Source organism: Electrona antarctica (assembly GCF_951216825.1).
Source record: "Electrona antarctica genome assembly, contig: scaffold_125, whole genome shotgun sequence".
In the NCBI taxonomy this organism is placed as follows: Eukaryota; Metazoa; Chordata; class Actinopteri; order Myctophiformes; family Myctophidae; genus Electrona; species Electrona antarctica.
The window spans coordinates 128,086-152,170 of NW_027637521.1; the positions used below are offsets into that span (position 1 = coordinate 128,086).

The 24,085-nt window shown below is 48.4% G+C and overlaps 1 protein-coding gene across 1 annotated transcript in view; it reads left to right on the plus strand.

The window, feature by feature from the left end:
* styk1a (serine/threonine/tyrosine kinase 1a) overlaps nucleotides 1-24,085 on the plus strand; it is a gene marked incomplete at both ends in the record, with an annotated part of 67,483 nt that overhangs the window by 5,057 nt on the left and 38,341 nt on the right. Inside the window, 2 exons of the mRNA XM_079531729.1 lie at nucleotides 1,266-1,447; nucleotides 11,660-11,740. Of these exons, the coding sequence (XP_079387855.1) occupies nucleotides 1,266-1,447; nucleotides 11,660-11,740 (263 nt within the window). The remainder of the gene's footprint in view (nucleotides 1-1,265; nucleotides 1,448-11,659; nucleotides 11,741-24,085) is intronic.

A 24,085-nucleotide genomic window follows, 5' to 3' on the forward strand; every position in this document is an offset into this window, starting at 1 on the left:
GGAGGTGTCTGTATCGTTATATTGTCAGGGAGGTGTCTCTGTATCGTTATATTGTCAGGGAGGTGTCTCTGTATCGTTATATTGTCAGGGAGGTGTCTCTGTATCGTTATATTGTCAGGGAGGTGTCTCTGTATCGTTATATTGTCAGGGAGGTGTCTCTGTGTCGTTATATTGTCAGGGCGGTGTCTCTGTATCGTTATATTGTCAGGGAGGTGTCTCTGTATCGTTATATTGTCAGGGAGGTGTCTCTGTATCGTTATATTGTCAGGGAGGTGTCTGTATCGTTATATTGTCAGGGAGGTGTCTCTGTATCGTTATATTGTCAGGGAGGTGTCTCTGTATCGTTATATTGTCAGGGAGGTGTCTCTGTATCGTTATATTGTCAGGGAGGTGTCTCTGTATCGTTATATTGTCAGGGAGGTGTCTCTGTATCGTTATATTGTCAGGGAGGTGTCTGTATCGTTATATTGTCAGGGAGGTGTCTCTGTATCGTTATATTGTCAGGGAGGTGTCTGTATCGTTATATTGTCAGGGAGGTGTCTCTGTATCGTTATATTGTCAGGGAGGTGTCTCTGTATCGTTATATTGTCAGGGAGGTGTCTCTGTATCGTTATATTGTCAGGGAGGTGTCTCTGTATCGTTATATTGTCAGGGAGGTGTCTCTGTATCGTTATATTGTCAGGGAGGTGTCTCTGTATCGTTATATTGTCAGGGAGGTGTCTCTGTATCGTTATATTGTCAGGGAGGTGTCTCTATCGTTATATTGTCAGGGAGGTGTCTCTGTATCGTTATATTGTCAGGGAGGTGTCTCTGTATCGTTATATTGTCAGGGAGGTGTCTCTGTATCGTTATATTGTCAGGGAGGTGTCTCTGTATCGTTATATTGTCAGGGAGGTGTCTCTGTATCGTTATATTGTCAGGGAGGTGTATCTGTGTCGTTATATTGTCGGGGAGGTGTCTCTGTATCGTTATATTGTCGGGGAGGTGTCTCTGTATCGTTATATTGTCAGGGAGGTGTCTCTGTATCGTTATATTGTCAGGGAGGTGTCTGTATCGTTATATTGTCAGGGAGGTGTCTCTGTATCAGAAAATGTAACTAATTCAGCAGCAGTAACAGCAGCGTTTTCAGTTGATTCTTCATATCCATATAGTGTAACGGCCTGGATGTATATTTTTCAAACACAGTTCTTATATGAGGTGATCTAAAAACAATCAACGTAGCGTAAACGTACCGAATCGACCTTGATGTCTTCTTTATCCTTCAGAGTCGGCCGACGCCGGCGAGCGGCGCCACTTCCTGGGTTTCGCCTCCTTCCTGTCGGGCCTGGGGCCACACCCCTTCCTGCCCGCGCTGCTGGGCGCGGTGACGACACAGTCGCCGCTGGTCACCGTGGTGGAGGAGCTGACGCACCGAGACCTGCTGGGCTTCCTGTGGCGGTGCAGACAGGTAGAGTAGGCTCAGTGGAGCCACCTAGTGGTGATACCTGTGGAGGTGCAGACAGGTAGAGTAGACTCAGTGGAGCCACCTAGTGGTGATACCTGCGGAGGTGCAGACAGGTAGAGTAGACTCAGTGGAGCCACCTAGTGGTGATACCTGTGGAGGTGCAGACAGGTAGAGTAGACTCAGTGGAGCCACCTAGTGGTGATACCTGTGGAGGTGCAGACAGGTAGAGTAGACTCAGTGGAGCCACCTAGTGGTGATACCTGCGGAGGTGCAGACAGGTAGAGTAGACTCAGTGGAGCCACCTAGTGGTGATACCTGCGGAGGTGTACTGTAGACAGGTAGGGCGACACCTGTTTGTGGCGGACGAGAAAACAGAAACAATGAGCCACGATCGATGGCATCCAATCACACCGCTGGTAGAGTGACATAATGTTACACACAAACTGTCAGAGAGAGAGAGAGAGAGAGAGAGATTCTTCATGTTTTATTGATTATTCGTTTGGATGTTAGGGCTGGGTGCAATAACCGCCATACCGTGGTTGTTGTAAGGCAGTGGTTCTCAAACCTTTTCATGTCAATTAGGACCCTTAAATTGACACTTATTAGCCCCCATTTGAAGAGATATGCCAGGGACCCCCATAAGAGAAGTTTCCATTCGGTTTTTGTCATTTGTATTTGTAGCTTTGTAGCCGTTACAAACTGCAGCTACAGACATCGCGTGTATCTTTGTATCTCTGAATGGTAGCCGGCTGCATCGTTGCATCTTCCCGTGTGAACGCACCGTTACTGTGCTCATCTCAACCAGTTCCAGGCTCTGGGTCAGACCAGACGTCTACAGTATGTAGATAGTTCTGGGTCAGACCAGACACCTACAGTATGTAGATAGTTCTGGGTCAGACCAGACGTCTACAGTATGTAGATAGTTCTGGGTCAGACCAGACACCTACAGTATGTAGATAGTTCTGGGTCAGACCAGACGTCTACAGTATGTAGATAGTTCTGGGTCAGACCAGACGTCTACAGTACGTAGATAGTTCTGGGTCAGACCAGACACCTACAGTATGTAGATAGCTCTGGGTCAGACCAGACACCTACAGTATGTAGATAGTTCTGGGTCAGACCAGACACCTACAGTACGTAGATAGTTCTGGGTCAGACCAGACACCTACAGTATGTAGATAGTTCTGGGTCAGACCAGACACCTACAGTATGTAGATAGTTCTGGGTCAGACCAGACACCTACAGTATGTAGATAGTTCTGGGTCAGACCAGACACCTACAGTACGTAGATAGTTCTGGGTCAGACCAGACACCTACAGTACGTAGATAGTTCTGGGTCAGATCAGACACCTACAGTATGTAGATAGTTCTGGGTCAGACCAGACGTCTACAGTATGTAGATAGTTCTGGGTCAGACCAGACACTACAGTACGTAGATAGTTCTGGGTCAGACCAGACACCTACAGTACGTAGATAGTTCTGGGTCAGACCAGACACCTACAGTATGTAGATAGTTCTGGGTCAGACCAGACACCTACAGTACGTAGATAGTTCTGGATCAGATCAGACTCCTACAGTACGTAGATAGTTCTGGGTCAGACCAGACGTCTACAGTATGTAGATAGTTCTGGGTCAGACCAGACACTACAGTACGTAGATAGTTCTGGGTCAGACCAGACACCTACAGTACGTAGATAGTTCTGGGTCAGACCAGACACCTACAGTATGTAGATAGTTCTGGGTCAGACCAGACACCTACAGTACGTAGATAGTTCTGGGTCAGATCAGACACCTACAGTACGTAGATAGTTCTGGGTCAGACCAGACACCTACAGTACGTAGATAGTTCTGGGTCAGACCAGACACCTACAGTACGTAGATAGTTCTGGGTCAGACCAGACACCTACAGTACGTAGATAGTTCTGGGTCAGACCAGACACCTACAGTATGTAGATAGTTCTGGGTCAGACCAGACACCTACAGTATGTAGATAGTTCTGGGTCAGACCAGACACCTACAGTATGTAGATAGTTCTGGGTCAGACCAGACACCTACAGTACGTAGATAGTTCTGGGTCAGACCAGACACCTACAGTATGTAGATAGTTCTGGGTCAGACCAGACACCTACAGTACGTAGATAGTTCTGGGTCAGATCAGACACCTACAGTACGTAGATAGTTCTGGGTCAGACCAGACGTCTACAGTATGTAGATAGTTCTGGGTCAGACCAGACGTCTACAGTATGTAGATAGTTCTGGGTCAGACCAGACGTCTACAGTATGTAGATAGTTCTGGGTCAGACCAGACACCTACAGTATGTAGATAGTTCTGGGTCAGACCAGACACCTACAGTACGTAGATAGTTCTGGGTCAAACCAGACACCTACAGTATGTAGATAGTTCTGGGTCAGACCAGACACCTACAGTATGTAGATAGTTCTGGGTCAGACCAGACACCTACAGTACGTAGATAGTTCTGGGTCAGACCAGACGTCTACAGTATGTAGATAGTTCTGGGTCAGATCAGACACCTACAGTACGTAGATAGTTCTGGGTCAGACCAGACGTCTACAGTATGTAGATAGTTCTGGGTCAGACCAGACACTACAGTACGTAGATAGTTCTGGGTCAGACCAGACGTCTACAGTATGTAGATAGTTCTGGGTCAGACCAGACACCTACAGTACGTAGATAGTTCTGGGTCAGACCAGACGTCTACAGTATGTAGATAGTTCTGGGTCAGATCAGACTCCTACAGTACGTAGATAGTTCTGGGTCAGACCAGACGTCTACAGTATGTAGATAGTTCTGGGTCAGACCAGACACTACAGTACGTAGATAGTTCTGGGTCAGACCAGACACCTACAGTACGTAGATAGTTCTGGGTCAGACCAGACACCTACAGTATGTAGATAGTTCTGGGTCAGACCAGACACCTACAGTACGTAGATAGTTCTGGGTCAGATCAGACACCTACAGTACGTAGATAGTTCTGGGTCAGACCAGACGTCTACAGTACGTAGATAGTTCTGGGTCAGATCAGACACCTACAGTATGTAGATAGTTCTGGGTCAGATCAGACGCCTACAGTATGTAGATAGTTCTGGGTCAGACCAGACACCTACAGTATGTAGATAGTTCTGGGTCAGACCAGACACCTACAGTACGTAGATAGTTCTGGGTCAGACCAGACACCTACAGTACGTAGATAGTTCTGGGTCAGACCAGACACCTACAGTATGTAGATAGTTCTGGGTCAGACCAGACACCTACAGTATGTAGATAGTTCTGGGTCAGACCAGACACCTACAGTATGTAGATAGTTCTGGGTCAGACCAGACACCTACAGTATGTAGATAGTTCTGGGTCAGATCAGACACCTACAGTATGTAGATAGTTCTGGGTCAGACCAGACACCTACAGTATGTAGATAGTTCTGGGTCAGACCAGACACCTACAGTATGTAGATAGTTCTGGGTCAGACCAGACGTCTACAGTATGTAGATAGTTCTGGGTCAGACCAGACACCTACAGTACGTAGATAGTTCTGGGTCAGACCAGACGTCTACAGTATGTAGATAGTTCTGGGTCAGACCAGACGCTACAGTACGTAGATAGTTCTGGATCAGACCAGACACCTACAGTATGTAGATAGTTCTGGGTCAGACCAGACACCTACAGTACGTAGATAGTTCTGGGTCAGACCAGACACCTACAGTACGTAGATAGTTCTGGGTCAGACCAGACGCCTACAGTACGTAGATAGTTCTGGGTCAGACCAGACACCTACAGTACGTAGATAGTTCTGGGTCAGACCAGACACCTACAGTATGTAGATAGTTCTGGGTCAGACCAGACACCTACAGTACGTAGATAGTTCTGGGTCAGACCAGACACCTACAGTACGTAGATAGTTCTGGGTCAGACCAGACACCTACAGTACGTAGATAGTTCTGGGTCAGACCAGACACCTACAGTACGTAGATAGTTCTGGGTCAGACCAGACACCTACAGTATGTAGATAGTTCTGGGTCAGACCAGACACCTACAGTACGTAGATAGTTCTGGGTCAGACCAGACACCTACAGTACGTAGATAGTTCTGGGTCAGATCAGACACCTACAGTATGTAGATAGTTCTGGGTCAGATCAGACACCTACAGTATGTAGATAGTTCTGGGTCAGACCAGACACCTACAGTACGTAGATAGTTCTGGGTCAGACCAGACACCTACAGTACGTAGATAGTTCTGGGTCAGACCAGACACCTACAGTATGTAGATAGTTCTGGGTCAGATCAGACACCTACAGTACGTAGATAGTTCTGGGTCAGACCAGACACCTACAGTATGTAGATAGTTCTGGGTCAGACCAGACACCTACAGTATGTAGATAGTTCTGGGTCAGACCAGACACCTACAGTACGTAGATAGTTCTGGGTCAGACCAGACACCTACAGTACGTAGATAGTTCTGGGTCAGACCAGACACCTACAGTATGTAGATAGTTCTGGGTCAGACCAGACGTCTACAGTATGTAGATAGTTCTGGGTCAGACCAGACACCTACAGTACGTAGATAGTTCTGGGTCAGACCAGACGCCTACAGTACGTAGATAGTTCTGGGTCAGATCAGACACCTACAGTACGTAGATAGTTCTGGGTCAGACCAGACGCCTACAGTACGTAGATAGTTCTGGGTCAGACCAGACACCTACAGTACGTAGATAGTTCTGGGTCAGATCAGACACCTACAGTACGTAGATAGTTCTGGGTCAGATCAGACACCTACAGTATGTAGATAGTTCTGGGTCAGACCAGACACCTACAGTACGTAGATAGTTCTGGGTCAGACCAGACACCTACAGTACGTAGATAGTTCTGGGTCAGACCAGACACCTACAGTATGTAGATAGTTCTGGGTCAGACCAGACACCTACAGTACGTAGATAGTTCTGGGTCAGACCAGACACCTACAGTATGTAGATAGTTCTGGGTCAGACCAGACGCCTACAGTACGTAGATAGTTCTGGGTCAGACCAGACACCTACAGTACGTAGATAGTTCTGGGTCAGATCAGACGCCTACAGTACGTAGATAGTTCTGGGTCAGACCAGACACCTACAGTACGTAGATAGTTCTGGGTCAGACCAGACACCTACAGTATGTAGATAGTTCTGGGTCAGACCAGACACCTACAGTATGTAGATAGTTCTGGGTCAGACCAGACACCTACAGTACGTAGATAGTTCTGGGTCAGACCAGACACCTACAGTATGTAGATAGTTCTGGGTCAGACCAGACACCTACAGTACGTAGATAGTTCTGGGTCAGACCAGACACCTACAGTATGTAGATAGTTCTGGGTCAGACCAGACACCTACAGTATGTAGATAGTTCTGGGTCAGACCAGACACCTACAGTACGTAGATAGTTCTGGGTCAGACCAGACGCCTACAGTATGTAGATAGTTCTGGGTCAGATCAGACACCTACAGTACGTAGATAGTTCTGGGTCAGATCAGACGCCTACAGTATGTAGATAGTTCTGGGTCAGACCAGACACCTACAGTACGTAGATAGTTCTGGGTCAGATCAGACACCTACAGTATGTAGATAGTTCTGGGTCAGATCAGACACCTACAGTACGTAGATAGTTCTGGGTCAGATCAGACACCTACAGTATGTAGATAGTTCTGGGTCAGACCAGACACCTACAGTATGTAGATAGTTCTGGGTCAGACCAGACACCTACAGTATGTAGATAGTTCTGGGTCAGACCAGACACCTACAGTATGTAGATAGTTCTGGGTCAGACCAGACACCTACAGTATGTAGATAGTTCTGGGTCAGACCAGACACCTACAGTATGTAGATAGTTCTGGGTCAGACCAGACACCTACAGTACGTAGATAGTTCTGGGTCAGACCAGACACCTACAGTACGTAGATAGTTCTGGGTCAGACCAGACACCTACAGTACGTAGATAGTTCTGGGTCAGACCAGACACCTACAGTATGTAGATAGTTCTGGGTCAGATCAGACACCTACAGTATGTAGATAGTTCTGGGTCAGACCAGACACCTACAGTACGTAGATAGTTCTGGGTCAGACCAGACACCTACAGTACGTAGATAGTTCTGGGTCAGACCAGACACCTACAGTATGTAGATAGTTCTGGGTCAGATCAGACACCTACAGTATGTAGATAGTTCTGGGTCAGACCAGACACCTACAGTATGTAGATAGTTCTGGGTCAGACCAGACACCTACAGTATGTAGATAGTTCTGGGTCAGACCAGACACCTACAGTATGTAGATAGTTCTGGGTCAGACCAGACACCTACAGTATGTAGATAGTTCTGGGTCAGACCAGACACCTACAGTACGTAGATAGTTCTGGGTCAGACCAGACACCTACAGTATGTAGATAGTTCTGGGTCAGACCAGACACCTACAGTATGTAGATAGTTCTGGGTCAGACCAGACACCTACAGTATGTAGATAGTTCTGGGTCAGACCAGACACCTACAGTACGTAGATAGTTCTGGGTCAGACCAGACACCTACAGTACGTAGATAGTTCTGGGTCAGACCAGACGTCTACAGTATGTAGATAGTTCTGGGTCAGACCAGACACCTACAGTACGTAGATAGTTCTGGGTCAGACCAGACGTCTACAGTATGTAGATAGTTCTGGGTCAGACCAGACGTCTACAGTATGTAGATAGTTCTGGGTCAGACCAGACACCTACAGTACGTAGATAGTTCTGGGTCAGACCAGACACCTACAGTATGTAGATAGTTCTGGGTCAGACCAGACACCTACAGTATGTAGATAGTTCTGGGTCAGACCAGACACCTACAGTATGTAGATAGTTCTGGGTCAGACCAGACACCTACAGTACGTAGATAGTTCTGGGTCAGACCAGACACCTACAGTATGTAGATAGTTCTGGGTCAGACCAGACACCTACAGTATGTAGATAGTTCTGGGTCAGACCAGACACCTACAGTATGTAGATAGTTCTGGGTCAGACCAGACACCTACAGTACGTAGATAGTTCTGGGTCAGACCAGACACCTACAGTATGTAGATAGTTCTGGGTCAGACCAGACGTCTACAGTATGTAGATAGTTCTGGGTCAGACCAGACACCTACAGTACGTAGATAGTTCTGGGTCAGACCAGACACCTACAGTACGTAGATAGTTCTGGGTCAGACCAGACACCTACAGTACGTAGATAGTTCTGGGTCAGACCAGACACCTACAGTATGTAGATAGTTCTGGGTCAGACCAGACACCTACAGTATGTAGATAGTTCTGGGTCAGACCAGACACCTACAGTATGTAGATAGTTCTGGGTCAGACCAGACACCTACAGTACGTAGATAGTTCTGGGTCAGATCAGACACCTACAGTATGTAGATAGTTCTGGGTCAGACCAGACACCTACAGTACGTAGATAGTTCTGGGTCAGACCAGACACCTACAGTATGTAGATAGTTCTGGGTCAGACCAGACGTCTACAGTATGTAGATAGTTCTGGGTCAGATCAGACGTCTACAGTATGTAGATAGTTCTGGGTCAGATCAGACACCTACAGTATGTAGATAGTTCTGGGTCAGACCAGACACCTACAGTATGTAGATAGTTCTGGGTCAGACCAGACACCTACAGTATGTAGATAGTTCTGGGTCAGACCAGACACCTACAGTATGTAGATAGTTCTGGGTCAGACCAGACACCTACAGTATGTAGATAGTTCTGGGTCAGACCAGACACCTACAGTACGTAGATAGTTCTGGGTCAGACCAGACACCTACAGTATGTAGATAGTTCTGGGTCAGACCAGACACCTACAGTATGTAGATAGTTCTGGGTCAGACCAGACACCTACAGTATGTAGATAGTTCTGGGTCAGACCAGACACCTACAGTATGTAGATAGTTCTGGGTCAGACCAGACACCTACAGTACGTAGATAGTTCTGGGTCAGACCAGACACCTACAGTACGTAGATAGTTCTGGGTCAGACCAGACACCTACAGTATGTAGATAGTTCTGGGTCAGACCAGACACCTACAGTATGTAGATAGTTCTGGGTCAGACCAGACACCTACAGTACGTAGATAGTTCTGGGTCAGACCAGACACCTACAGTACGTAGATAGTTCTGGGTCAGACCAGACACCTACAGTACGTAGATAGTTCTGGGTCAGACCAGACACCTACAGTATGTAGATAGTTCTGGGTCAGACCAGACACCTACAGTACGTAGATAGTTCTGGGTCAGACCAGACACCTACAGTATGTAGATAGTTCTGGGTCAGACCAGACACCTACAGTACGTAGATAGTTCTGGGTCAGACCAGACACCTACAGTACGTAGATAGTTCTGGGTCAGACCAGACACCTACAGTACGTAGATAGTTCTGGGTCAGACCAGACACCTACAGTACGTAGATAGTTCTGGGTCAGACCAGACACCTACAGTATGTAGATAGTTCTGGGTCAGACCAGACACCTACAGTACGTAGATAGTTCTGGGTCAGACCAGACACCTACAGTACGTAGATAGTTCTGGGTCAGACCAGACACCTACAGTATGTAGATAGTTCTGGGTCAGACCAGACACCTACAGTATGTAGATAGTTCTGGGTCAGACCAGACACCTACAGTATGTAGATAGTTCTGGGTCAGACCAGACACCTACAGTATGTAGATAGTTCTGGGTCAGACCAGACACCTACAGTACGTAGATGGTACTTTGTGTTCAGGGACAGATTAACCCCCACAAGGGCCCCTGGGCCGGTAATATTTGCAGGGCCCCTAATAGCGCGCGTGCACACGACATTTTCGTGTTTTTCCGTGTTTTTAATCATCTTTTTAACCTAAATTTAACAAAATCAATGGCCAATGAAGGGCCCCAGGAGCCCTTCTCAGGGCGTCAAACCTAGTACCTTACGGTCCAATGTCCCTACGTCCCTAACCTAGTACCTTACGGTCCAATGTCCCTACGTCCCTAACCTAGTACCTTACGGTCCAATGTCCCTACGTCCCTAACCTAGTACCTTACGGTCCAATGTCCCTACGTCCCTAACCTAGTACCTTACGGTCCAATGTCCCTACGTCCCTAACCTAGTACCTTACGGTCCAATGTCCCTACGTCCCTAACCTAGTACCTTACGGTCCAATGTCCCTACGTCCCTAACCTAGTACCTTACGGTCCAATGTCCCTACGTCCCTAACCTAGTACCTTACGGTCCAATGTCCCTACGTCCCTAACCTAGTACCTTACGGTCCAATGTCCCTACGTCCCTAACCTAGTACCTTACGGTCCAATGTCCCTACGTCCCTAACCTAGTACCTTACGGTCCAATGTCCCTACGTCCCTAACCTAGTACCTTACGGTCCAATGTCCCTACGTCCCTAACCTAGTACCTTACGGTCCAATGTCCCTACGTCCCTAACCTAGTACCTTACGGTCCAATGTCCCTACGTCCCTAACCTAGTACCTTACGGTCCAATGTCCCTACGTCCCTAACCTAGTACCTTACGGTCCAATGTCCCTACGTCCCTAACCTAGTACCTTACGGTCCAATGTCCCTACGTCCCTAACCTAGTACCTTACGGTCCAATGTCCCTACGTCCCTAACCTAGTACCTTACGGTCCAATGTCCCTACGTCCCTAACCTAGTACCTTACGGTCCAATGTCCCTACGTCCCTAACCTAGTACCTTACGGTCCAATGTCCCTACGTCCCTAACCTAGTACCTTACGGTCCAATGTCCCTACGTCCCTAACCTAGTACCTTACGGTCCAATGTCCCTACGTCCCTAACCTAGTACCTTACGGTCCAATGTCCCTACGTCCCTAACCTAGTACCTTACGGTCCAATGTCCCTACGTCCCTAACCTAGTACCTTACGGTCCAATGTCCCTACGTCCCTAACCTAGTACCTTACGGTCCAATGTCCCTACGTCCCTAACCTAGTACCTTACGGTCCAATGTCCCTACGTCCCTAACCTAGTACCTTACGGTCCAATGTCCCTACGTCCCTAACCTAGTACCTTACGGTCCAATGTCCCTACGTCCCTAACCTAGTACCTTACGGTCCAATGTCCCTACGTCCCTAACCTAGTACCTTAAGGTCCAATGTCCCTACGTCCCTAACCTAGTACCTTACGGTCCAATGTCCCTGCTTGTGTTTCTGTAGGTCAACACGGGTGGAGAGAGTCCATGTGACCTGACGGAGAAGAGGATCTTCATCATGGCAGGACAGGTGGCCTCTGCCCTGGTCAGTAACACACGTCCATTAAGATTAACCCATTCAACCCTCAGGACAGGTGGCCTCTGCCCTGGTCAGTAACACAGTAACACAGGACAGGTGGCCTCTGCCCTGGTCAGTAACACAGTAACACAGGACAGGTGGCCTCTGCCCTGGTCAGTAACACAGTAACAGGACAGGTGGCCTCTGCCCTGGTCAGTAACACAGGACAGGTGGCCTCTGCCCTGGTCAGTAACACAGTAACACAGGACAGGTGGCCTCTGCCCTGGTCAGTAACACAGGACAGGTGGCCTCTGCCCTGGTCAGTAACACAGTAACACAGGACAGGTGGCCTCTGCCCTGGTCAGTAACACAGTAACAGGACAGGTGGCCTCTGCCCTGGTCAGTAACACAGTAACACAGGACAGGTGGCCTCTGCCCTGGTCAGTAACACAGTAACACAGGACAGGTGGCCTCTGCCCTGGTCAGTAACACAGGACAGGTGGCCTCTGCCCTGGTCAGTAACACAGGACAGGTGGCCTCTGCCCTGGTCAGTAACACAGGACAGGTGGCCTCTGCCCTGGTCAGTAACACAGTAACAGGACAGGTGGCCTCTGCCCTGGTCAGTAACACAGGACAGGTGGCCTCTGCCCTGGTCAGTAACACAGTAACACAGGACAGGTGGCCTCTGCCCTGGTCAGTAACACAGTAACAGGACAGGTGGCCTCTGCCCTGGTCAGTAACACAGTAACAGGACAGGTGGCCTCTGCCCTGGTCAGTAACACAGGACAGGTGGCCTCTGCCCTGGTCAGTAACACAGTAACACAGGACAGGTGGCCTCTGCCCTGGTCAGTAACACAGTAACAGGACAGGTGGCCTCTGCCCTGGTCAGTAACACAGTAACACAGGACAGGTGGCCTCTGCCCTGGTCAGTAACACAGGACAGGTGGCCTCTGCCCTGGTCAGTAACACAGGACAGGTGGCCTCTGCCCTGGTCAGTAACACAGTAACACAGGACAGGTGGCCTCTGCCCTGGTCAGTAACACAGGACAGGTGGCCTCTGCCCTGGTCAGTAACACACGTCCATTACGATTAACCCATTCAACCCTCAGGACAGGTGGCCTCTGCCCTGGTCAGTAACACAGTAACAGGACAGGTGGCCTCTGCCCTGGTCAGTAACACAGTAACACAGGACAGGTGGCCTCTGCCCTGGTCAGTAACACAGGACAGGTGGCCTCTGCCCTGGTCAGTAACACAGTAACAGGACAGGTGGCCTCTGCCCTGGTCAGTAACACAGGACAGGTGGCCTCTGCCCTGGTCAGTAACACAGTAACACAGGACAGGTGGCCTCTGCCCTGGTCAGTAACACAGTAACAGGACAGGTGGCCTCTGCCCTGGTCAGTAACACAGTAACAGGACAGGTGGCCTCTGCCCTGGTCAGTAACACAGGACAGGTGGCCTCTGCCCTGGTCAGTAACACAGTAACACAGGACAGGTGGCCTCTGCCCTGGTCAGTAACACAGTAACAGGACAGGTGGCCTCTGCCCTGGTCAGTAACACAGTAACACAGGACAGGTGGCCTCTGCCCTGGTCAGTAACACAGGACAGGTGGCCTCTGCCCTGGTCAGTAACACAGGACAGGTGGCCTCTGCCCTGGTCAGTAACACAGGACAGGTGGCCTCTGCCCTGGTCAGTAACACAGTAACACAGGACAGGTGGCCTCTGCCCTGGTCAGTAACACAGGACAGGTGGCCTCTGCCCTGGTCAGTAACACAGTAACAGGACAGGTGGCCTCTGCCCTGGTCAGTAACACAGTAACACAGGACAGGTGGCCTCTGCCCTGGTCAGTAACACAGTAACAGGACAGGTGGCCTCTGCCCTGGTCAGTAACACAGTAACAGGACAGGTGGCCTCTGCCCTGGTCAGTAACACAGTAACACAGGACAGGTGGCCTCTGCCCTGGTCAGTAACACAGGACAGGTGGCCTCTGCCCTGGTCAGTAACACAGTAACAGGACAGGTGGCCTCTGCCCTGGTCAGTAACACAGTAACACAGGACAGGTGGCCTCTGCCCTGGTCAGTAACACAGGACAGGTGGCCTCTGCCCTGGTCAGTAACACAGTAACACAGGACAGGTGGCCTCTGCCCTGGTCAGTAACACAGTAACAGGACAGGTGGCCTCTGCCCTGGTCAGTAACACAGTAACACAGGACAGGTGGCCTCTGCCCTGGTCAGTAACACAGTAACAGGACAGGTGGCCTCTGCCCTGGTCAGTAACACAGTAACAGGACAGGTGGCCTCTGCCCTGGTCAGTAACACAGGACAGGTGGCCTCTGCCCTGGTCAGTAACACAGTAACAGGACAGGTGGCCTCTGCCCTGGTCAGTAACACAGTAACAGGACAGGTGGCCTCTGCCCTGGTCAGTAACACAGTAACACAGGACAGGTGGCCTCTGCCCTGGTCAGTAACACAGTAACACAGAACAGGTGGCCTCTGCCCTGGTCAGTAACACAGTAACACAGGACAGGTGGCCTCTGCCCTGGTCAGTAACACAGTAACAGGACAGGTGGCCTCTGCCCTGGTCAGTAACACAGTAACAGGACAGGTGGCCTCTGCCCTGGTCAGTAACACAGGACAGGTGGCCTCTGCCCTGGTCAGTAACACAGTAACAGGACAGGTGGCCTCTGCCCTGGTCAGTAACACAGTAACAGGACAGGTGGCCTCTGCCCTGGTCAGTAACACACGTCCATTAAGATTAACCCATTCAACCCTCAGGACAGGTGGCCTCTGCCCTGGTCAGTAACACAGTAACACAGGACAGGTGGCCTCTGCCCTGGTCAGTAACACAGTAACAGGACAGGTGGCCTCTGCCCTGGTCAGTAACACAGTAACACAGGACAGGTGGCCTCTGCCCTGGTCAGTAACACAGTAACACAGGACAGGTGGCCTCTGCCCTGGTCAGTAACACAGTAACACAGGACAGGTGGCCTCTGCCCTGGTCAGTAACACAGTAACAGGACAGGTGGCCTCTGCCCTGGTCAGTAACACAGGACAGGTGGCCTCTGCCCTGGTCAGTAACACAGGACAGGTGGCCTCTGCCCTGGTCAGTAACACAGTAACACAGGACAGGTGGCCTCTGCCCTGGTCAGTAACACAGTAACACAGGACAGGTGGCCTCTGCCCTGGTCAGTAACACAGTAACAGGACAGGTGGCCTCTGCCCTGGTCAGTAACACAGTAACAGGACAGGTGGCCTCTGCCCTGGTCAGTAACACAGTAACACAGGACAGGTGGCCTCTGCCCTGGTCAGTAACACAGTAACACAGGACAGGTGGCCTCTGCCCTGGTCAGTAACACAGTAACAGGACAGGTGGCCTCTGCCCTGGTCAGTAACACAGGACAGGTGGCCTCTGCCCTGGTCAGTAACACAGTAACACAGGACAGGTGGCCTCTGCCCTGGTCAGTAACACAGTAACAGGACAGGTGGCCTCTGCCCTGGTCAGTAACACAGTAACACAGGACAGGTGGCCTCTGCCCTGGTCAGTAACACAGGACAGGTGGCCTCTGCCCTGGTCAGTAACACAGGACAGGTGGCCTCTGCCCTGGTCAGTAACACAGTAACAGGACAGGTGGCCTCTGCCCTGGTCAGTAACACAGTAACACAGGACAGGTGGCCTCTGCCCTGGTCAGTAACACAGTAACACAGGACAGGTGGCCTCTGCCCTGGTCAGTAACACAGGACAGGTGGCCTCTGCCCTGGTCAGTAACACAGGACAGGTGGCCTCTGCCCTGGTCAGTAACACAGGACAGGTGGCCTCTGCCCTGGTCAGTAACACAGTAACACAGAACAGGTGGCCTCTGCCCTGGTCAGTAACACAGTAACACAGGACAGGTGGCCTCTGCCCTGGTCAGTAACACAGTAACAGGACAGGTGGCCTCTGCCCTGGTCAGTAACACAGTAACAGGACAGGTGGCCTCTGCCCTGGTCAGTAACACAGGACAGGTGGCCTCTGCCCTGGTCAGTAACACAGTAACAGGACAGGTGGCCTCTGCCCTGGTCAGTAACACAGTAACAGGACAGGTGGCCTCTGCCCTGGTCAGTAACACAGTAACAGGACAGGTGGCCTCTGCCCTGGTCAGTAACACAGTAACACAGGACAGGTGGCCTCTGCCCTGGTCAGTAACACAGTAACACAGGACAGGTGGCCTCTGCCCTGGTCAGTAACACAGTAACAGGACAGGTGGCCTCTGCCCTGGTCAGTAACACAGGACAGGTGGCCTCTGCCCTGGTCAGTAACACAGTAACACAGGACAGGTGGCCTCTGCCCTGGTCAGTAACACAGGACAGGTGGCCTCTGCCCTGGTCAGTAACACAGTAACACAGGACAGGTGGCCTCTGCCCTGGTCAGTAACACAGGACAGGTGGCCTCTGCCCTGGTCAGTAACACAGTAACACAGGACAGGTGGCCTCTGCCCTGGTCAGTAACACAGTAACACAGGACAGGTGGCCTCTGCCCTGGTCAGTAACACACGTCCATTACGATTAACCCATTCAACCCTCAGGACAGCTGGGTGGCCTGTCTCTGTGGCACTTTGTATTCGATTACATTTTATTTTGTTTTCATTTTGACCAAAGATTATTCTGTGGTTGTTCGCTCGAATATGCTTTATAGTCCAGTCTGTCCATCTCTTATCTTTATAGTCCAGTCTGTCCATCTCTTATCTTTATAGTCCAGTCTGTCCATATCTTATCTTTATAGTCCAGTCTGTCCATCTCTTATCTTTATAGTCCAGTCTGTCCATCTCTTATCTTATATATCGTTGCTCTCGTCTAGAAACCTCTCATCTCCAATAAGTTGCTCTCGGGCAGAAACCTCTCATCTCCAATAAGTTGCTCTCGGACAGAAACCTCTCATCTCCAATAAGTTGCTCTCGGGCAGAAACCTCTCATCTCCAATAAGTTGCTCTCAGGCAGAAACCTCTCATCTCCAATAAGTTGCTCTCGTCTAGAAACCTCTCATCTCCAATAAGTTGCTCTCGGGCAGAAACCTCTCATCTCCAATAAGTTGCTCTCAGACAGAAACCTCTCATCTCCAATAAGTTGCTCTCGGGCAGAAACCTCTCATCTCCAATAAGTTGCTCTCAGGCAGAAACCTCTCATCTCCAATAAGTTGCTCTCGTCTAGAAACCTCTCATCTCCAATAAGTTGCTCTCGTCTAGAAACCTCTCATCTCCAATAAGTTGCTCTCGTCTAGAAACCTCTCATCTCCAATAAGTTGCTCTCGGGCAGAAACCTCTCATGTCCAATAGGTTGCTCTCGTCTAGAAACCTCTCATCTCCAATAAGTTGCTCTCAGGCAGAAACCTCTCATCTCCAATAAGTTGCTCTCGTCTAGAAACCTCTCATCTCCAATAAGTTGCTCTCGTCTAGAAACCTCTCGTCTCCAATAAGTTGCTCTCAGACAGAAACCTCTCATCTCCAATAAGTTGCTCTCGGGCAGAAACCTCTCATCTCCAATAAGTTGCTCTCGTCTAGAAACCTCTCATCTCCAATAAGTTGCTCTCGGGCAGAAACCTCTCATCTCCAATAAGTTGCTCTCAGACAGAAACCTCTCATCTCCAATAAGTTGCTCTCGTCTAGAAACCTCTCGTCTCCAATAAGTTGCTCTCAGACAGAAACCTCTCATCTCCAATAAGTTGCTCTCAGACAGAAACCTCTCATCTCCAATAAGTTGCTCTCGGGCAGAAACCTCTCATCTCCAATAAGTTGCTCTCAGACAGAAACCTCTCATCTCCAATAAGTTGCTCTCAGACAGAAACCTCTCATCTCCAATAAGTTGCTCTCAGACAGAAACCTCTCATCTCCAATAAGTTGCTCTCAGACAGAAACCTCTCATCTCCAATAAGTTGCTCTCGTCTAGAAACCTCACATCTCCAATAAGTTGCTCTCGTCTAGAAACCTCTCGTCTCCAATAAGTTGCTCTCAGACAGAAACCTCTCATCTCCAATAAGTTGCTCTCAGACAGAAACCTCTCATCTCCAATAAGTTGCTCTCGTCTAGAAACCTCTCATCTCCAATAAGTTGCTCTCGGGCAGAAACCTCTCATCTCCAATAAGTTGCTCTCGGGCAGAAACCTCTCATCTCCAATAAGTTGCTCTCGTCTAGAAACCTCTCATCTCCAATAAGTTGCTCTCGGGCAGAAACCTCTCATCTCCAATAAGTTGCTCTCAGACAGAAACCTCTCATCTCCAATAAGTTGCTCTCGTCTAGAAACCTCTCGTCTCCAATAAGTTGCTCTCAGACAGAAACCTCTCATCTCCAATAAGTTGCTCTCAGACAGAAACCTCTCATCTCCAATAAGTTGCTCTCGGGCAGAAACCTCTCATCTCCAATAAGTTGCTCTCGTCTAGAAACCTCTCATCTCCAATAAGTTGCTCTCAGACAGAAACCTCTCATCTCCAATAAGTTGCTCTCAGACAGAAACCTCTCATCTCCAATAAGTTGCTCTCAGACAGAAACCTCTCATCTCCAATAAGTTGCTCTCAGACAGAAACCTCTCATCTCCAATAAGTTGCTCTCGTCTAGAAACCTCACATCTCCAATAAGTTGCTCTCAGGCAGAAACCTCTCATCTCCAATAAGTTGCTCTCAGACAGAAACCTCTCATCTCCAATAAGTTGCTCTCAGACAGAAACCTCTCATCTCCAATAAGTTGCTCTCAGACAGAAACCTCTCATCTCCAATAAGTTGCTCTCGTCTAGAAACCTCTCATCTCCAATAAGTTGCTCTCGGGCAGAAACCTCTCATCTCCAATAAGTTGCTCTCAGACAGAAACCTCTCATCTCCAATAAGTTGCTCTCGGGCAGAAACCTCTCATCTCCAATAAGTTGCTCTCGTCTAGAAACCTCTCATCTCCAATAAGTTGCTCTCGTCTAGAAACCTCTCATCTCCAATAAGTTGCTCTCAGACAGAAACCTCTCATCTCCAATAAGTTGCTCTCGTCTAGAAACCTCTCATCTCCAATAAGTTGCTCTCGTCTAGAAACCTCTCATCTCCAATAAGTTGCTCTCGGGCAGAAACCTCTCATCTCCAATAAGTTGCTCTCAGACAGAAACCTCTCATCTCCAATAAGTTGCTCTCAGACAGAAACCTCTCATCTCCAATAAGTTGCTCTCGTCTAGAAACCTCTCATCTCCAATAAGTTGCTCTCGGGCAGAAACCTCTCATCTCCAATAAGTTGCTCTCAGACAGAAACCTCTCATCTCCAATAAGTTGCTCTCGGGCAGAAACCTCTCATCTCCAATAAGTTGCTCTCGTCTAGAAACCTCTCATCTCCAATAAGTTGCTCTCGTCTAGAAACCTCTCATCTCCAATAAGTTGCTCTCAGACAGAAACCTCTCATCTCCAATAAGTTGCTCTCGTCTAGAAACCTCTCATCTCCAATAAGTTGCTCTCGTCTAGAAACCTCTCATCTCCAATAAGTTGCTCTCGGGCAGAAACCTCTCATCTCCAATAAGTTGCTCTCAGACAGAAACCTCTCATCTCCAATAAGTTGCTCTCAGACAGAAACCTCTCATCTCCAATAAGTTGCTCTCAGACAGAAACCTCTCATCTCCAATAAGTTGCTCTCGTCTAGAAACCTCTCATCTCCAATAAGTTGCTCTCAGACAGAAACCTCTCATCTCCAATAAGTTGCTCTCGTCTAGAAACCTCTCATCTCCAATAAGTTGCTCTCGTCTAGAAACCTCTCATCTCCAATAAGTTGCTCTCGTCTAGAAACCTCTCATCTCCAATAAGTTGCTCTCGGGCAGAAACCTCTCATCTCCAATAAGTTGCTCTCAGACAGAAACCTCTCATCTCCAATAAGTTGCTCTCAGACAGAAACCTCTCATCTCCAATAAGTTGCTCTCAGGCAGAAACCTCTCATCTCCAATAAGTTGCTCTCAGACAGAAACCTCTCATCTCCAATAAGTTGCTCTCGGGCAGAAACCTCTCATCTCCAATAAGTTGCTCTCAGACAGAAACCTCTCATCTCCAATAAGTTGCTCTCGTCTAGAAACCTCTCATCTCCAATAAGTTGCTCTCGGGCAGAAACCTCTCATCTCCAATAAGTTGCTCTCGTCTAGAAACCTCTCATCTCCAATAAGTTGCTCTCGTCTAGAAACCTCTCATCTCCAATAAGTTGCTCTCGGGCAGAAACCTCTCATCTCCAATAAGTTGCTCTCAGGCAGAAACCTCTCATCTCCAATAAGTTGCTCTCGGGCAGAAACCTCTCATCTCCAATAAGTTGCTCTCGTCTAGAAACCTCTCATCTCCAATAAGTTGCTCTCATCTAGAAACCTCTCATCTCCAATAAGTTGCTCTCGGGCAGAAACCTCTCATCTCCAATAAGTTGCTCTCGGGCAGAAACCTCTCATCTCCAATAAGTTGCTCTCGGGCAGAAACCTCTCATCTCCAATAAGTTGCTCTCAGGCAGAAACCTCTCATCTCCAATAAGTTGCTCTCAGACAGAAACCTCTCATCTCCAATAAGTTGCTCTCGGGCAGAAACCTCTCATCTCCAATAAGTTGCTCTCAGACAGAAACCTCTCATCTCCAATAAGTTGCTCTCGGGCAGAAACCTCTCATCTCCAATAAGTTGCTCTCAGGCAGAAACCTCTCATCTCCAATAAGTTGCTCTCAGACAGAAACCTCTCATCTCCAATAAGTTGCTCTCGGGCAGAAACCTCTCATCTCCAATAAGTTGCTCTCGGGCAGAAACCTCTCATCTCCAATAAGTTGCTCTCAGGCAGAAACCTCTCATCTCCAATAAGTTGCTCTCAGACAGAAACCTCTCATCTCCAATAAGTTGCTCTGGGGCAGAAACCTCTCATCTCCAATAAGTTGCTCTCAGACAGAAACCTCTCATCTCCAATAAGTTGCTCTCAGGCAGAAACCTCTCATCTCCAATAAGTTGCTCTCGTCTAGAAACCTCTCATCTCCAATAAGTTGCTCTCGGACAGAAACCTCTCATCTCCAATAAGTTGCTCTCAGACAGAAACCTCTCATCTCCAATAAGTTGCTCTCAGACAGAAACCTCTCATCTCCAATAAGTTGCTCTCGGACAGAAACCTCTCATCTCCAATAAGTTGCTCTCGTCTAGAAACCTCTCATCTCCAATAAGTTGCTCTCGGACAGAAACCTCTCATCTCCAATAAGTTGCTCTCTGGCAGAAACCTCATCTCCAATAAGTTGCTCTCGGGCAGAAACCTCTCATCTCCAATAAGTTGCTCTCGGGCAGAAACCTCTCATCTCCAATAAGTTGCTCTCGTCTAGAAACCTCTCATCTCCAATAAGTTGCTCTCGTCTAGAAACCTCTCATCTCCAATAAGTTGCTCTCGTCTAGAAACCTCTCATCTCCAATAAGTTGCTCTCGTCTAGAAACCTCTCATCTCCAATAAGTTGCTCTCGGGCAGAAACCTCTCATCTCCAATAAGTTGCTCTCAGACAGAAACCTCTCATCTCCAATAAGTTGCTCTCGTCTAGAAACCTCTCATCTCCAATAAGTTGCTCTCGTCTAGAAACCTCTCATCTCCAATAAGTTGCTCTCGGGCAGAAACCTCTCATCTCCAATAAGTTGCTCTCAGACAGAAACCTCTCATCTCCAATAAGTTGCTCTCGTCTAGAAACCTCTCATCTCCAATAAGTTGCTCTCGTCTAGAAACCTCTCATCTCCAATAAGTTGCTCTCGTCTAGAAACCTCTCATCTCCAATAAGTTGCTCTCGTCTAGAAACCTCTCATCTCCAATAAGTTGCTCTCGTCTAGAAACCTCTCATCTCCAATAAGTTGCTCTCGTCTAGAAACCTCTCATCTCCAATAAGTTGCTCTCGGGCAGAAACCTCTCATCTCCAATAAGTTGCTCTCAGACAGAAACCTCTCATCTCCAATAAGTTGCTCTCGGGCAGAAACCTCTCATCTCCAATAAGTTGCTCTCAGACAGAAACCTCTCGTCTCCAATAAGTTGCTCTCGTCTAGAAACCTCTCATCTCCAATAAGTTGCTCTCGTCTAGAAACCTCTCATCTCCAATAAGTTGCTCTCGTCTAGAAACCTCTCATCTCCAATAAGTTGCTCTCGTCTAGAAACCTCTCATCTCCAATAAGTTGCTCTCAGACAGAAACCTCTCATCTCCAATAAGTTGCTCTCAGACAGAAACCTCTCATCTCCAATAAGTTGCTCTCAGGCAGAAACCTCTCATCTCCAATAAGTTGCTCTGGGGCAGAAACCTCTCATCTCCAATAAGTTGCTCTCAGGCAGAAACCTCTCATCTCCAATAAGTTGCTCTCAGACAGAAACCTCTCATCTCCAATAAGTTGCTCTCAGACAGAAACCTCTCATCTCCAATAAGTTGCTCTCAGACAGAAACCTCTCATCTCCAATAAGTTGCTCTCGGGCAGAAACCTCTCATCTCCAATAAGTTGCTCTCGGGCAGAAACCTCTCATCTCCAATAAGTTGCTCTCGTCTAGAAACCTCTCATCTCCAATAAGTTGCTCTCGTCTAGAAACCTCTCATCTCCAATAAGTTGCTCTCGTCTAGAAACCTCTCATCTCCAATAAGTTGCTCTCAGACAGAAACCTCTCATCTCCAATAAGTTGCTCTCGTCTAGAAACCTCTCATCTCCAATAAGTTGCTCTCGTCTAGAAACCTCTCATCTCCAATAAGTTGCTCTCGTCTAGAAACCTCTCATCTCCAATAAGTTGCTCTCAGACAGAAACCTCTCATCTCCAATAAGTTGCTCTCGGGCAGAAACCTCTCATCTCCAATAAGTTGCTCTCGGGCAGAAACCTCTCATCTCCAATAAGTTGCTCTCGGGCAGAAACCTCTCATCTCCAATAAGTTGCTCTCGGGCAGAAACCTCTCATCTCCAATAAGTTGCTCTCGGGCAGAAACCTCTCATCTCCAATAAGTTGCTCTCGGGCAGAAACCTCTCATCTCCAATAAGTTGCTCTCGGGCAGAAACCTCTCATCTCCAATAAGTTGCTCTCGGGCAGAAACCTCTCATCTCCAATAAGTTGCTCTCGTCTAGAAACCTCTCATCTCCAATAAGTTGCTCTCGTCTAGAAACCTCTCATCTCCAATAAGTTGCTCTCGTCTAGAAACCTCTCATCTCCAATAAGTTGCTCTCAGACAGAAACCTCTCATCTCCAATAAGTTGCTCTCGTCTAGAAACCTCTCATCTCCAATAAGTTGCTCTCGTCTAGAAACCTCTCATCTCCAATAAGTTGCTCTCGTCTAGAAACCTCTCATCTCCAATAAGTTGCTCTCAGACAGAAACCTCTCATCTCCAATAAGTTGCTCTCGTCTAGAAACCTCTCGTCTCCAATAAGTTGCTCTCGTCTAGAAACCTCTCATCTCCAATAAGTTGCTCTCGTCTAGAAACCTCTCATCTCCAATAAGTTGCTCTCAGACAGAAACCTCTCATCTCCAATAAGTTGCTCTCGTCTAGAAACCTCTCATCTCCAATAAGTTGCTCTCGGGCAGAAACCTCTCATCTCCAATAAGTTGCTCTCAGGCAGAAACCTCTCATCTCCAATAAGTTGCTCTCGGGCAGAAACCTCTCATCTCCAATAAGTTGCTCTCGGACAGAAACCTCTCATCTCCAATAAGTTGCTCTCAGGCAGAAACCTCTCATCTCCAATAAGTTGCTCTCGGGCAGAAACCTCTCATCTCCAATAAGTTGCTCTCGTCTAGAAACCTCTCATCTCCAATAGGTTGCTCTCAGACAGAAACCTCTCATCTCCAATAAGTTGCTCTCGTCTAGAAACCTCTCGTCTCCAATAAGTTGCTCTCGTCTAGAAACCTCTCATCTCCAATAAGTTGCTCTCGTCTAGAAACCTCTCATCTCCAATAAGTTGCTCTCGTCTAGAAACCTCTCGTCTCCAATAAGTTGCTCTCGGGCAGAAACCTCTCATCTCCAATAAGTTGCTCTCGGGCAGAAACCTCTCATCTCCAATAAGTTGCTCTCGGGCAGAAACCTCTCATCTCCAATAAGTTGCTCTCGGGCAGAAACCTCTCATCTCCAATAAGTTGCTCTCGTCTAGAAACCTCTCATCTCCAATAAGTTGCTCTCGTCTAGAAACCTCTCATCTCCAATAAGTTGCTCTCGGGCAGAAACCTCTCATCTCCAATAAGTTGCTCTCAGACAGAAACCTCTCATCTCCAATAAGTTGCTCTCGGGCAGAAACCTCTCATCTCCAATAAGTTGCTCTCGTCTAGAAACCTCTCATCTCCAATAAGTTGCTCTCGTCTAGAAACCTCTCATCTCCAATAAGTTGCTCTCGGGCAGAAACCTCTCATCTCCAATAAGTTGCTCTCGGGCAGAAACCTCTCGTCTCCAATA